General features: G+C 37.0%; 2 protein-coding genes and 1 pseudogene across 2 annotated transcripts; all 3 read right to left on the bottom strand.

The window, feature by feature from the left end:
- Positions 1 to 7240: 7240 nt before the first annotated feature.
- Positions 7241 to 7693, bottom strand: LOC123819296 (small nuclear ribonucleoprotein E-like). Its single transcript, XM_045839597.1, has one exon. The coding sequence runs from the start codon at positions 7679 to 7681 to the stop codon at positions 7403 to 7405; it is 279 nt and encodes a 92-aa protein (XP_045695553.1). The 5' UTR covers positions 7682 to 7693; the 3' UTR covers positions 7241 to 7402.
- Positions 7694 to 8798: 1105 nt separating this feature from the next.
- LOC123819193 lies at positions 8799 to 9652 on the bottom strand (annotated as a pseudogene).
- Positions 9653 to 15299: 5647 nt separating this feature from the next.
- LOC123819313 (olfactory receptor 51A4-like) lies at positions 15300 to 16256 on the bottom strand. Its single transcript, XM_045839623.1, has one exon. It carries the CDS (start codon positions 16233 to 16235, stop codon positions 15300 to 15302), a length of 936 nt encoding a protein of 311 aa, XP_045695579.1. The 5' UTR covers positions 16236 to 16256.
- Positions 16257 to 16656: the final 400 nt, after the last annotated feature.

The following is a 16656-nucleotide window of genomic DNA, read 5'->3' as shown; positions in this document are numbered from 1 at the left end:
AGGTCATCCCCTCTAGGATGCCCAAAGAAGAATAACCCTGTTCCCCTCTGCCAGGCCAACCCAGTCCTAGACTGTGCCCAGAGTTCTTTCCTATTCAAAATGCTGTCCATTGGGAAATGCAGGCAGGTGCAGCAATATCATCCAGGCATCCTCAAGGAAGAGAGCCTCAAGTCACTCAGCCAGCACCAGCCTGAGAGTGCTTCCTTTATTTCAAAGCTTCTCTACCATAATTCAATGTGCTCTGGAGGCATTCAGCTGCTCAGTCAATCCTGTCCTAGGCTGCTTACCATTGCCTGGGGTAACCTCCTCCTATGGCCTTTTCTGCATTCCTTCCCCGTGATCCCATCAGATCTCTCTGTATCAGACAGTTTCAAAATCTTTCTGTAACTGAAAATTACTTTGACCTCATCTATGATAGGTATTTTGTGTTTAGTCTTTGTTATCAGTTTAGTTGTATCCCCTCAAAATTCACATATTGAAGCAAGCCCCAGTAACTCAGAATGTGACCTTATTTGGAAATAGGGTATTTGTGGATATAATTAACATAAAATTAGTTCATACAGGAGCAAGCTGGGGTCCTAATCCTGTCTGACTGCTGTCCTTATTTGAAAAAAAAATGCTATGTCCCTAGACTTAGTGTGGTGATCACATCACAAGATATATAAATGTCAAATCACTATGTTGTACACCTGAAACTAATAACATTGCATGCCAAATATACTCTAACAAAAATTGTTTTAAATAATAGCATTCTGAGGGTGACAATACTTCCACAAAGATTCAAAATCATTAAATAAGTACATTGGTTTCTAATCTTTGATGTAATACAAAGATGTCTTCACTTTCTAAGCACTCCAAGCAAAATTCCTACTGCAAACATGTTGACTGATTTTGTATGTATCATTTACTAATTATTTCCATTAAATGATGTACTGCATACTATTAGTCTCACTGATGTCATTCTCCTTTTTCAAACTTTTGTACAAAAATGCTAGTTTTGTTTTGTTTTTTTTTACCATTATTTAATTTTATTTTGTTTCTTCCTGCCAAATGTCACTTCTCCAAAACTTCTAGGCAGAGAAACTTCTTCTGTTTATCTAATCACAGTGACTGGTAATGCCCCTGGGGTTGACACACAGCCCAGTTTACCAATTACGTTAACCTTGTATCTGTGAGTATCAAGATCAGTTCTGTTTTGAGGATGTTAAGTAAGGTACACTAGGTAGTTCTTTCCCTAAATCACTAAGCAGAGCCAAGAGTGGAGTTCTCTCTTTCCTCTAGTTGAAATAGCAACAGTGGTTCCCAGCTCTCACATGTTCATCTTGTGACTATTTTTTTATCATGTGGATTAGCTTCATTCAAAACACTGATAGAGGAGAGGAAGATGACATTGGGGTAGGAAGGAAAAGATTCCACTTTTCCATACTGTAGAAGAATCCTACATGGGAGAAAATCCTAGCCGATCTACAGAGTAAAAGTACAACCAACCAACTGTGTCTCAGCATATATGAAAATAAGAGACCAAAAATTGTAGTGGATCTGAAAAAGAAGACAGTGGAAGTGGTGAACACCAGAATGCCCACTGGAAGAGGAAATCCAACAACAAAGGAACCACTAACAAATAACACCAGAAAAAAGTGAAGCAGGGAGTGGAAGCCACACTAACATCAATCCAGTACCTATCTGGAAATACAACTAAATAGTGGAGACACTACCCAGTATAAACAACTGAACAAGAGCAAGAAAAAAAATCTTGTACACACAGAAGAACCAGCTTCAATACAACCTGCACACACCAGCACAGCAAAATAAAAGTGGTGGTGGACAGAGTGACCCTCAGTTAACCAGCTGGTGAGAAGGATACAACAAAGAAAGACCCAACAACAATCAAAACCCAAAGACAAACACACAGCCAACTTAAACGACAGCCCAAGGCCAGTGAGCTTGAGAGATCAAGGAGACTGTATCACTGAATCTCACAGGTATTCTACCATAGAAGTTCACACAGTAAACCTAGGGAGCCAGAACAGATCAATTTAGAAAGCAGAGGCTAACAAGAAGAGTCTCACAAACAATGGGAAAACAAAGAAACAATCCCCAAATGAAAGGAAAGAAGGAAGCCTCAGAGAGAATGCTAAATGAAATAGAGGCAACTCAACTATCAGATATTGAGTTCAAAGCAATGGTTATCAGGAAGCTCAATGAGCTCACAATGAATTAACACAATCTACAGGGAAACTACAATGAACTCACTGAAGACTATATCAACATGAAAAAGGAAATAGAAAATATCAACCAGGGCCAAGAGGAAATGAAAAATACAATTTCCAAACTGAAGAACACAGTAGAAGGAATGAAAAGCAGGATCGATGAAGCAGAAGATTGGATCAGTGAGCTAGAGGACAAAGTAGAAAAAAAAAAACAGAAAGACCAAGAAAAGGAAAAGAGGTCCAGGAAGAATGAAGAGGGACTAAGAGAAATGCAAGACAATATGAAACATAATAATATCTGTATAATAGGGATACCAGAAGGAGAAGAAGAAGAGCAAGGCATAGAAAACCTATTTGAAAAAGTAATGATGGAAAACTTCCCTAATTTGATGAGAGAAAAAGTCACACAAATCCAGGAAACACAGAGAGTCCCAATCAAGAGGTACCCAAAGAGGCTCACTTTAAGACACATCATAATTAAAATGGAAAAATACCAAGACAAAGAGAGAATCTTAAAGGCAGTAGAAAGAAACAGGAAGTTACATACAATGGAGCCCCGATAAGGTGAGCAGCTGACTTCTCAATGGAAACACTCCAAGCCAGAAGAGAATGACAAGAAATATTCCAAGTAACGAGAACCAGAGGTCTGCAACCAAGGCTACTTTACCCAGCAAGGCTCTAAATCACGATAGAAGACCAAATAAGGAGCTTCCCAGGCAAAAGAAGTCAAAAAGAATACACCTCCACCAAATCAGCTCTGCAAGAGATGCTGAAGGGACTGCTTTAAGGAAAGGAAGGAAATGAGAAAGAGAGAGAGAGGAAGACAGGCACAAAAATGGCAATGAATAAGTACCTATCAATAATAACTTTAAATGTAAATGGATTAAATGCTCCAATCAAAAGGTATAGAATAGCTGAATGGATAATAAAGCATGACCCACCCATATGCTGCCTACAAGAGACCCACCTCAGGATAAAAGACCTGCACAGGCTGAAAGTGAAGGGCTGGAAACAAATTTCCCAAGCAAACGGACCAGAAACAAAAAGCTGGGGTAGCAATACTCGTATCAGACAAATAGACTTCCAAAAAAGGACCATAAAGAGAGACCCACAGAGTCACTTCATAATACTCAAGGGAAGAATCCATCAGGAAGACATAAACATTGTAAATATATATGCACCCAACATAGGAGCACCCAAATACATAAAGAAAATCTTAGAGGACTTCAAGAAAGATATGGACAGCAACACAATTATAGTTGGAGATTTTAACACCCCACTATCAAAAATGGACAGATCTTCCAAACAAAATATCAACTAAGATATTGTGGCATTGGACAATGCCCTAGATGAAATGAACTTAGCTGATATATATAAAACCCTTCATCCCAAAGAAGCTAAATACACATTCTTTTCAAATGCACATAGAACATTTTCAAAGATAAACCACATGATAGGACACAAAACAAGCCCCAAGAATTTCAAGAAAATTGAAATCATACCAAGCATTTTCTCGGACCACAAGGGAATGAAACTAGAAACCAACCCCAAGGGAAAAAACCTAAAACACTCAAAATCATGGAGATTGAATAGCATGCTATTAAACAATGAATGGGTCAAGAATGAAATTAGGGAAGAAATCAAAAAGTTTCTGGAAACAAATGAAAATGAACTCACAACAACCCAAAACTTATGGGACACAGCCAAGGCAGTCCTGAGAGGGAAGTTCATAGTGATACAGACATATCTAAAAAAGATAGAAACATTTCAAACAAACAACCTAACCCTACGTCTACAAGAACTCAAGGAACAACAACAAAGATAGCCTAGAGCAAGTAGAAGGAAGGAAATAACCAAGATCAGAGCAGAATTAAATGACATAGAGACTAAAAGCACAATTCTAAGGATTAGTGAATCCAGGAGCTGGTTCTTTGAAAAGATAAACAAAATTGAGAAGCCTTTAAGCACACTTATCAAGAAAAAAGGAGAGAAGACCTAAATAAACACAATCAGAAATGAAAGAGGAGAGGTTACAACTGATACCACAGAAAATACAAACAATTGTAAGAAATTACTACCAAGAACTGTATGCCAAGAAATTTGAAAATCTAGTGAAATGGACAAATTTCTGGAAAAATGTAATCTTCCAAAACTCAATGAAGAAGAAGCAGAAGGCCTAAACAAACCAATAACAGCAAATGAAGTTGAAGCAGTAATCAAAATACTCCTGGTACACAAAAGCCCTGGACCAGATGGTTTCACAGGAGAATTCTACAAAGCATTTAAGGAAGAGCTAACCCCTATCCTTCACAGACTATTCCAAAAAATTCAAAATGATGGAAGACTCCAAAACTCTTTTTATGAAGCCAGCATCATCCTAGTCCCAAAACCAGATAATGACACAACAAAGAAAGAAAACTTCAGGCCAATATCACTGATGAACATAGATGCTAAAATCCTCAACAAAATATTGGCAAACTGCATCCAACAATGCATTAAAAAGGTCACACCCCATGTCCAAGTGGGATTCATCCCAGGGATGCAAGGATGGTTCAATATTCACAAATTAGTAAATGTAATACATCACATAAACAAAAGCAAAGACAAAAATCACATGATCAGATTAATAGATTCGGAAAAAGCATTTGATAAGATACAGCACCTGTTTATGATAAAAACACTCAGCAAAGTGGGAATAGAGGGAGCATTCCTCAACATAATAAAAGCCATATATCCCATTCAATATAGCAAAAATAAAAATAAAACACCTAGGAGTAAATCTAACCAAGGAGATAAAGACCTGTATGCAGAAAAACTACACAACACTGAAGAAAGAAATCAAGGAAGACCCAAACAAATGGAATATATACCATGTTCATGGATCTGAAGAATTAAAATCATCAAAATGTCCATACTACCCAAAAATGTACAGATTCAATGTTAATACCTATTAAAGTACCAATGGCATATTTCACAGACATAGAACAAACACTTCAAAATTTTATATGAAACCATAAAAGACCCTGAATAGCTGCTGAAATTTTGAGAAAGAAGAGTAAAGTGGAAGGGATCACAATACCTGATACCAAATTGTATTACAAGGCCACTGTAATCAAAACAGCCTGGTACTAGCATAAAAACAGGCACATGGACCAATGGAACAGAACAGAGAGCCCAGAAATAAACCTAAGTCTCCATGATCAATTAATATTTGACAAAGGGGGCAGCAACATAAAATGGAGTAACAATAGCCTCTTCAACAAATCGTGTTGGGAGAGCTGGACAGCCACATGCAAAAATGTGAAACTTGAGCACCAACTTACAGCATACACAAAAATTCAAGGTAGATAAAATATTTAAATATAAGCCATGACACCATTAAAGTCCTAGAGGAGAACATAGGCAGGAAAATCTCAGATAATTCACACAGCAATATTTTTACTGATATGTCCCCCAGAGCAAGGGACATAAAGGAAAGAATAAACAAATAGGATCTCATCAAAAGAAAAAGCTTCTGCACAGCTAAAGAAAACAGTATTAAAATAAAGAAAACCAACTGTATGGGAAAACATATTTGCCAATGATACCTCAGACAGGGGTTTAATCTCCAAAATATACAAAGAACTTACACAACTCCACTCTAAGAAGACAAGGAATCCAATTAAAAAATGGGTAAAGGACTTGAACAGACACTTCTCCAAAGTGGACATACAGAGGATCCAGAGACACATGAAAAGATGCTCAATATCACTAGGTATCAGAGAGATGCAAATTAAAACCACAATGAGATACCACTTCACACCAGACAGAATGGCCATCATAAACAAAGCAACAAACAACAAGTGTTGGAGAAGTTGTGGAGAAAAAGGGACCCTAGTGCACTGTTGGTGGGACTGCAGACTGGTACAACCACTATGGAAAGCACTAGGGAACTTCCTCAGAAAACTAAAAATGGATCTGCCTTTTAACCCTGCAATTCCACTGCTGGGACTCTATCCTAAGAATACTAAGACACCAATTCAAAAGAACCTATGCATCCCAATGTTCATAGCAGCACAATTTACAGTAGCCAAGTGTTGGAAGCAACCTAGGTGCCCATCAGTAAATGAATGGATCAAAAACCTATGGTACATTTACCAAATGGAATTCTATGCAGCAGAAAGAAAGAAGGAGGCCTTGCTCTTTGCAACAGCATGCATGGAACTGGAAAGCATTATGCTAAACGAAATAAGCCAGGCAGTGAAAGACAAACACCATATGATCTCACCTTACAGGAACTTAAACAACAAAACAAAGAAACAAGCAAAATATAACCAAAGACACTGAAATAGAGAACAGGCTAACAGTGTCCAGAGGGGAGAGGGGAGGGAATTTCAGGGGAATTCAGGGGGAAAGGGGAAGGGTTTACAGGAACAAGTATAAAGGACACATGGACAAAAACAAGGGGGGGGTGGAAATGGGGGGGAGGTGGGGAGGGTTGGATGGGTGAGCTGGGATGACAGTAAAAGATAGAAAATTGTACTTGAACAACAATTAAAAAAAAAAACCCTGATAGACTCAGGTAGAGGTGAAGAGACTGAGAGCTGGGGATACTAAGGATCTCTTAAAGAATTGTAGACTGCCACAGGTCCCCTTGTTCTTGCAACTTTCACTTCCTACCCCAAAATGTTTTTGTCATTTAAACTACTACCACTTTGTTTTATGCCACATGTAATGACGAGGGGTCCATCTTACTAACAGATAAATTTTCATTGGCAGAATTGAATGCTAATTAATGATACTAGTGTTTACATAAGTCATTCTAAGTTCTGTTAGGGAAACTTTAGTGAGAGCTTCACTAAATCTCTTACATACATGAGGTTTCTTCATTTTTTATTTATTTTGAATACTATTCTGCTTTTATTTTTATTTGTCTCATGTAATTAATTAGAACAAGTGAACTTTATATTAATAGGTTTTTCAGACATAATCTAATTGATTCTTTTGCTTTTCTTGCATACCCTTTTTTCTTTTTTTTTAACAATGTAAAATTTTTAATAAAAACAATCACATAGCATTTATTGTGGTCTGGCAATAACAAAAGGATACTCAAAACAATATGAATAAATGTTCAAGGACTACCCGCAACAAAGAACACCTAACAAACACAAACTGTATTGCTCCTCAACAATTTTTCATTTCATTAGTCATTTCTAGTTGGAGACACTTTGGAGGAGAGTAATATTATCTCCTTTCAGCATGATCTGACCTAGTTGTTTTCTTGACTTTGTTTTAGAATGAATCTCTTTTGCATCATCTAATACAAGGTTCATGTATTCATCAAAACCAATGATACAGCCCTCTATCCGCATATTCACTTGCTCATAAAGCCACACCTGAATTCGAGATCTATTTTGCAAATATCTGAAGATAAGGTTGATGGGCTGCACCATCACCTTCTGCACTTTCTGGCCCTGGCCACAATACGCCATGGTGGAAGCTGACAAAAGACCACACTAACCCCTTTTTTCTTTTTTTAATTGTTGTCCTATAATAGTTGTCCCAATTTTCCCCCACTGCTCTACCCTGCCCTGCCCACCACCCACTCTAGAATACCTTTAATTAACAACCTTAAAATTGGCTGAACTTCAAGACTAGTATGCTTTTGATAAACACAAAATAAACAATTATTATGCTCCAGCCACTCTGATGGGCACTGACAACATTAAAAGATAAAATCTGCCTTTTAAGTTACTCACATATTAATGTAGCACACAGATAATAATAACACTGTTGGCTAGTGCCATGACAGAGCCAATTATCAGATGCTAGACAAATATTGATGAGTGACAGAAGAGCCAATGTACATATCAATGGAAAGAATTCTCTAAATTATTGCAGAAGCTTCAAAATATGAATGAATAAAATGCTCTTGTGTTACTCATTTCTGCATTTAATTTTCACTGTCTTGTACACGTGAGGCTCATATCTGCAAGTATACTGTACAATATTGGAGGACAGGGGAATTTTTAGTGGTTTATTTGAATTTCTGAAGAAATTCACAAACAAATACTCACAGGATAGGTATTTAAGAAGATGCTCACTTTGTGCCTGGCATATACTTCCTCTTTCAGCACACTTAGGTGAGAGCTGATCTTGCCTGAGTTAATTAGAGCCATGGTTATTTATTTCAAAATGAACATTTTTAAAATATCAAGTCCATTAAAATATTCTGTAATCATAATGAAGGTTGTGCTGCTAAAGCTGATGTTGGTATGTGTATACAGCTGGTGGAGAAGTTGAGTAGAGGTAAAACAAGGGCGAGGTGGGGGGTGGGAAACATCATTGCAAGTCTAACATGACTCCAAGCCTAATTCCCAAGGCATCCATCCTAGAATGTTACTGCTTCTTAATTGATTAATGAACTGAACTTTGATGGATTTACTGAGTCTATGCAGCATATTCTTGTATTCAATCTCATTTACTTTATCGTCACTCTTGAATCTCTACTGTTGTAAAGAAATTGCCAAGTGAGCTGAGCATTCCTCATGGCTGAAATTTTTCAAAAAACTTGTTCTCACATAACTTTGTGAGGAAATGATTTTGGATTTATAGACTCTGAACAGAGTACACAATGGAATTCATTAGTGGGGGAACCAAAAGGAAGATATGACCTATGATAACCTTAATAACTGGTGAAATGTGTTTGGCAAAGCCAGGAAGGGCACATAGAAAATAAGCACAGAGAGCTAGTGTCGAGGACCTTGAGGCAGCCTTTGTGTGAAGCTATGCCCAATACAATCTTCAAGGTCAGCATGTAAGACACAGAAATGCACACCAACTCTAGCACAGCTGTTAGAGCCACAAACAGGCCATAAGTGAAATTGACCCTGTTGTCAGAACAGGCCAGCTTCATGACATCCTGGTGAAGGCAATAGGAGTGAGAAAGAAGGCTTTTCTTACAGAATATCAGCCTGTTTAGGATACAGGGAAGAGGCAAGAGCAATAACATGCTTTTTATAGCAAATTCAAGGCCACTCTTAATGACTCTGTCACTGGTCAGGATAGAGGTGTATTTCAGAGAGGTGTAGATGGCTATAAAGTGATCCACAGACATGATAAGAAGAAATAGCTGGGAATCCATGAATGAAAAGCTCTTGTGCAAGGCAGGCATCAGAAGAAATTCCAGTGGCATTGGACAAGAAGATTTTCGGCATGGCTGGAAGTGAGGAGATGGACAGTCCAAGATCAGAAAAGACCAACATGGAGAAGAAATAGTACATAGGCTCATGCAGAGAGGTCTCCGTTTTCATGAAAAGGAGGACAATGCAGTTCCCCGGAACTGCAATGAGGTATGTGAGGCCAATGGGGATGGAGACCTAAATGTGGGCATGTTCCATCCCTGGGATCCCAATGAGGGAGAAGGTAGAGATTTGCACTTCAGAGGTTTTCAAGACTGACATTGCAGGAGTGTGATGGAATCAGGATGTGGGTCTCAGAAGACCCTTTCTGCAATGGCTTAAATAGATGGGCTCAAATTTGTTTGTTTTCTTCATTTGTTAAACTTTCCTGGCTGTAGCATGTAGGAGGGAGGAGTGAATCCTCAGTCACTGTTTCCCATAGTACATTACCTTACATTACAAAACTCTCTAAGTTAGGAAATTGTATAGGATGAAAATAGAAATATCACTTAGTACAACTGGACTTGTCATTATTAAATCATCTTAATACCAACTCAATCTTTTTCAAGAAATGTTGATGTGACAACTGAACATCCATGTCTTTACAGGGTCAGATCATTGACTGGACAAAAGGGAGATGATGAGAGAAAGGATTAGAAATAAAAACACATTCTCCTCCCTAGTGGTGAAAGTGCTCTCTACATCAGCCTGGGAAAGAAAGGAAATCTTATTCTGTTCTATGTTGAATGAGGTGAAAAAAATTAAACACATGTATAACATAAGCAGAAAAAGGCAGTATAATTAAAGTAATTGTGCAGAAAGTCTGGATACTAAGTTAGATGAGGGAAAAATGTTATTTTTAATAGTTTACCTAGTCTATAAATTGAATATAAAGTTATATGTGATAAATAGTTTTAAAAGCACTTCTGCTAAAAATAGAGATTGCAAGGCCTATTATCTCAGCATCATATCTCTTATTGCAGACAGAGAAATCTAACTTTTAACTAAAGATTGAAGTGGTTAGTTAGGTGTAATTTTTCCTTTGTCTTTTAAAAATTAAATTGAACGTACAACTTTCTTTTACCTAAAAATTACCTGAAATACCATGGTACCTGCCTCTTTTCATAACTACAAACGAAAACCTACATATGAAAAATTACAAATTGACAAGAGGCAACACAATAAACTTGCTGTTTTCCCTCAAGATTCCTCCTCATTCTATGATCTTGTTACAGAAGAACACTTGAATGACAGCAGGACTTAGTTAGGAATTTTTAGGTGTTTAAATCTAAGCATTTATCAGGCACTTAGAGAAAATGATGAGAAGTTCAGAGCAGAACCACATGAATATTTTTTATTTGTTTAACTATGTTTACTATTTTGGGTAATGAGCATACTGTTTTCTTTCTTTATTCAAACTGGGCAACAGCTTGGAAATTAAATGTGATAGCTTAGAACTGTAGAATACCTTTTCTAATGTGGTAAAGGCATAATAGTATTATATTAAATCAAGAGAATGTTTGCTTTCTACAAAACAAGTCATTAAACTCCTTGAGAAAATAATGGTTTTATTTTCTATCTCATGAATAGAAACTGAAGAAAATATTGGACTAATCACCTGTAATACTAATATTAATTTAATCCTGGCCAAAGAGGAGAGTTCTTTTCATGGCCAGGCCATGTCTTTATATTTCAGGCAATATTTTTTCATTTCCAGAATGCAATTTTTGTTTCATATCTCTTGTTTTTGCAAATGCTACAAATGCTGCATGAGATGTATTCTTTTGTCCTTGTCCATCTTTGTTCTAACACTAAATTAGGTACCATACTTTTTGAAAGAACTTTTTTGCTATTCTCCACAGTATTCTATAGCAAGATGGAGAATGCTTTGGTCTGTGCCCTCCAGTAACTTGGCATGTTTGTCTCATTAGTTATGGTTCATTCATTGGACATCTGTTCCTCCAGCTTCACTAATCTCTGTAAAGGCAGGGTGTATTTTATATTTCTTTCACTGTCACATGAATATCACAGTACTTTTGGCCATCATTAAATATTTGTTACACAAATATAAACTATCTTTGTGACACAGAGTCTAAAAAATGCACAACAGAAATAAGATAAATAAGAGTTATCACTGGCATGCTCTCACATTTACATTCTTGAGAGAATAATTCCCCCCAGACAGTCACTATCAGTTTACAAGCAGAAAAACATGAGGAGTAAATTAAGATATGTGCATTTTACCATAACCAGTGTCTGGCTGTTGCTTTAATCTGACACAAAACAATTGTATGAAAGAAATTTGTTCACAGTAGTTAAACAAAGCTCATTAATCTTCCCAATTGTTAAAGGGTAAATGAAAATAAATATGAGATTAAGATGTGTGTTCTGCATTCACAATACATTACCACTAGACAATTGATATTCTTCCACGAAGGGGCATCTAGCAAAGTCACATTGTGCTGCCTCGTGCTCTTTCCTGTACTCTTTCCCTCACATATGTTGCAAGGGTTCTGTAGGAAACTTTTGAATATAATCAGTGAAGAGCTTTACTGTGTTTGGCACTCTTTCCCAAACATGCTTATGCTCTCATAATCCCTTTCTCCATTTCTCTTTTTCATGAACAAAGCTTATTGTCTGAGTCTTTCTCTCTCTCTCATATACTTTTTCTTCTTTGAAGATTCACAGTTGATAAACTGCAATATAATCATGCTGCGTTCCTGAGCTGCTACTTCTGTGTTCATATGATCCTATTCTTATGCTTCTGAGTTGCTTTCCCTGGAATGAATGCCTTGCTCCATTAGATGTATCTGTCTAGATTGCCTGTAATCAGTTTAGTAATAATCACATCCATAGCAATAAGGTTTTGAAAGAGGAGGGTTAAAGAAAACAATAGGGTTCCTAGTGGAAAGGACAAGACAATTTCCAGATGCAATTAACAAGGAGGAATACATTTAAAACATAAAATTAATGAATAGTTATGACATTACTTCTTGGAAGGTGCTCGCCATTACTATCAAATAGGCCATATGTATGCATAGTCACATAATGCCTTTGTGCCAGGTGCTAGATTTATCTTCGTTTACCATTAATCTGATCATTTTGTCCTTCCTTAAGAAAAGTCAGTACCCTCCAATGAAAAAATAGCCCTTTCCTTTCTCCCATCAGGCTATACATGTTTCCAGTCTCTGAACATTGTTACTACCCCACTGAAGTCCTCTGTTTCTGCCAGGTGGGTCGTCTTAGCCTCCACACATACAATGCAAAACTTTGTGCTTTCACACTACTGCTTCAAAAGATGATCCAAAATGAAGGAGTGCACTGATCAAAGGACAGCAGTTGTTTGTTAAAAGAATATGTATTTTTATATAATGGTGTTTATTCTTTTCTTTAAGATAGGAAAACGAAAGACAGAATTTGACAACTTCAATATAAAACTTATGAAAAATCTGTAATCCCTACTCTTTGCAATAGTGTTTTGTTACTATTGTTTTGTTTTCTTTTAACACTGCCTACCTAGCAAACACAAATTAATCCTCAAATTGTTGGTCAAGGATCAGTAGTAACCAAGTACAAAGTGCATTCCTATTGATTACAGCACTGCTTTTCCTGCTGCCTTTGGTTTCATAGGATCCCATGGAAGCAGATGTCATTTTGATACCCACTGACAAATACTGAATGAGTGAAAAGTCATAGCTTCATGCAAGAGGGCTGTGTTTTTCAGTTAAATAACACTTACGCAAACATCCTTTACAATTACTTAAAGCACATCATTTGAAAATAAGTTTCTTTTGGTTAAACTTATGACTTTACTTTCTTGTTTATCAAGATTTAAATCTAATCACAAGTATACAGAGTTAGGACAGATTGAGGACTAAGACAACTAGTGGTCACAGTTTGTTTCCCTGATGACTCATTGAAGCTCAGTGGATGCACAAAACCACACCAAGAAACAACATGTACTCTCATGTAAGGGGATAACTCTAACACTCAGCAAAGTGTGTCACAGAAATTCCAAGTCAGTATTCCTTTCTTTTCATTTCTTTCTGTGTTTGGGCTATGATTCAAACCTACCTATGAGTTCATTCTCATGGGTTGGCCAAACTGAATTGCCACCTCTGCATTTCCATGAATTGTTGAACATTTTAGAGCTGGGCTATTGCCATTTATCCTAAAGACCAGGAGCCACATGGCAGTAATGGCTTGCTTTAATTGATAAAAAGGAAATGGTGATGTGAATGTCAGGACACATACTAGCAAGGAGTATAACAAACCAATCAATGTCAAATAAATGAATATTTTGATTTTCAAATAAACACATTGAATATTATTTAATAAAGGAGAAGATGGAAAGCATATTGTCATGGGCTTAATTGTTTCCTTCTCCCAAATTCATATATATTTAAGTCCTAACTTTCAGCTCTTGAGAATGTGACCTTATTTGGAGATAGGGTCTTTAAGAAGTCAGTAAGGTCAAATGAAATCATTAGAATAGGCCCTAATCCAACATGACTGTTATCTGGATAAGGAAAGGAATTTGGACACAGAGACACATAAGGGGAAGTCAATATGAAGAGTGACAAAAGCTCTGTCTTCACCAAATACCAGCATGGCTTCTATCAACTCAAAGCTGTATCTCTGCATAATGATGCCTATTTCTCTTAAAATGTGTGCTTGAGAAAGGTCAGCCTTCGTAAAAGGATTTACTGATTATCTCAGCCCAGACCTAACTATTGGCCCCTGTTCTGCCTTTTCTTTAGAAACTTTGCAATTGCAAATCCTTTGTCTGTCTCTTTGAGAAATGACTTCTATACTCTCAGAAATGCCTTTCTCAAGGACCTGGGAACCATCCCTTTAAAGTTCAATCATCACGAAAGATACGGACCCTATTTCCTAGTCTCTGTGAGAGAGTAGAAGCCTAACTTCAATAAGCACTCTTAAACACAGGTGACCAAATCACTCCTTTCTCTAATGTCTTTCAATACTTTTCCTTCCGAATCCTCTAGCATTTAATTTTTCACCTATTGTTTCAAAGGAGCTGAGCTCAGTTCTATATTGAAGTTTCTCTCCCTGACTCCAGCAGTCTGAATAAAACCTGCATTGCAGTTGCAAAGAGATCTATGAATTCCCCAAATATACAAAGGTCAAAGGGGGTGGAATTTAATAATTAATTATGTTTATGATGTAGAGAATATCCACTCAGTGTATGGTTTTATAGTGTGTATTTCATTGATTTAGTTTTATTCTAAAAAAATAAAGAGTTCTATGTGCAAGAGACATCATGTCATCTAATTTTCATTTTGAAGACACAAATCTTGCCTGGCATAATTAGAAAGTAGCAAGAGCAGATATGTAGAAACTTAGGAGGTAACAGAAATATTTGACTTGAGAAGTGCTAATGATACACAGGTGGGGCAAAAACAGGTTTACAATCAGGATGGAAAGTAATACAATAAATAATAATTAATAATAAATATATAGTGTAAGAATGAACTGCGTTTTACATATATACAACTGTAAACCTATCTTTGCCCCACTCTGTGTACTAGAGTGGCTGAATTAAGATAGTGAGAAGATGAAATACATATAGATGGAATTCACCTGAAGAATGAGGAAGCCACTTCTGTAAGCAGAATATACATAACCATTTTTTGCTCTTATCATAGACACATTATAAAACAATTATTTTTATGCAGACAACTGACTTTTCCCTATACCCCTTAATGGAGAGAACTCAAGATATATACTGCTTGTTACCCTTTCTATCTATATCTTGCCAGTATTACTTGTGAATGAAATAAATCTGATAATATTGACAAAAATAATATTAATGAGTCTTTTCTGTCAAATATTAGGTTCATTGAAACCACATTGAAATCTTCCCTAACACAACCTGTCACTTTGTGTCTTATTATACATCAGTTTATACCTACTTCTGACATAACTTAGATACAACTCTGACTCTAATCTGTCTAGTTTTCACACAGTACACAATTGGGTTCATCAATGGAGGCACAAGTAAGAGAACATTTGCCATGAGAACTTTGAAGAGAGGAGACACATGCTGGGCAAAGCGATGGACAATGGCAAGACTGATGATGGGTAGATAGAAGATGATCACTGCACAGATGTGTGAAACACAAGTATTGAGGGCTCTCAGCTGCTCCTTCTGGGATGCAATTCCCAGCACAGTCTTGAGGATCAGGAAGTAAGAGACAGAGATGAACATAAAGTCTACCATAACACAAAGTGCCCCAAAAAACCCATACATGACATTAATTTTGTTGTCAGAGCAGGCCCACTTCATAACATCTTGGTGGAGACAGTAAGAATGGGATAACTGGCTTTTCTGGCAGTATTTCAACCTTCTCAAAGTGAAGGGGAAGGGAAGAACCAGGAGGATGCTTCTAAAGGACAATGCTATTCCTATTTTGGCAACTCTGACAGCAGTAAGAATGGAGCTATATCTCAGGGGGTTGTGGATGGCTACAAAGCGGTCAAATGACATGATCAGGAGCACTGAGGACTCCAGTGCTGTGAATCCATGGATGAAGAATTCCTGGGCAAAGCAGGCATTGGCAGAAATTCCAGGAGCATTGAACAAGAAGATCCTCAACATGGTGGGCAGAGAGGATAAGGACAAACCCAAGTCAGACAGGGCCAACATGGACAGGAAATAGTACATGGGCTCATGCAAGGAGGGCTCTGTCTTGATGACAAAAAGGATGGTACAGTTTCCCAGAAGAGCAACAACATACACACTGCAGATGGGGAAGGAGATCCAGATGTGTGCATATTCCAGCCCTGGCATCCCAACCAAAAAGAAGGTGGTGACTTCAACATGGGATGTGTTGCTAATGGACATGATGCACTGAAGGCTCTGCAATAAAACAGAGATTCCTGAGTTAGTAAAAATATGAATACCTGTAAATTTGGTAGAAAAAAGCCAGTGTTGAAAGTTCTGGTTTATTTTCAGCTTCTTTTGACAAAGCATTTATGTGACTATCAATGAGTGAGAAGTTGATCATAGTCTAGACCAGAGTCCACTTACATCATAGATTAGAAAAATTATTTTACCATGTGTTTTCTATAGAGAAAGTAGAAATATTTTTTTGGATTCAGATATAAATTTGATTTTCTTTTCCCTTAAAATATTATTAAATTCTAGTCAATAAATATAGAATCCTCTACTACTTCTTTTCACATCTGAAATAAGATGTTGGGTAGAATGTATGCTTACTAGAATAGCACTACAAACAAAGAAGGAATCTCACAACTCAATTGTT

The sequence above is a fragment of the Phyllostomus hastatus genome, unplaced genomic scaffold (assembly GCF_019186645.2).
Source record: "Phyllostomus hastatus isolate PE091 unplaced genomic scaffold, TTU_PhHast_1.1 phas_contig_304, whole genome shotgun sequence".
NCBI lineage: Eukaryota > Metazoa > Chordata > Mammalia > Chiroptera > Phyllostomidae > Phyllostomus > Phyllostomus hastatus.
The sequence above is the reverse complement of the archived record's forward strand: the minus strand, read 5'-3'. Positions and strand labels throughout refer to the sequence as shown.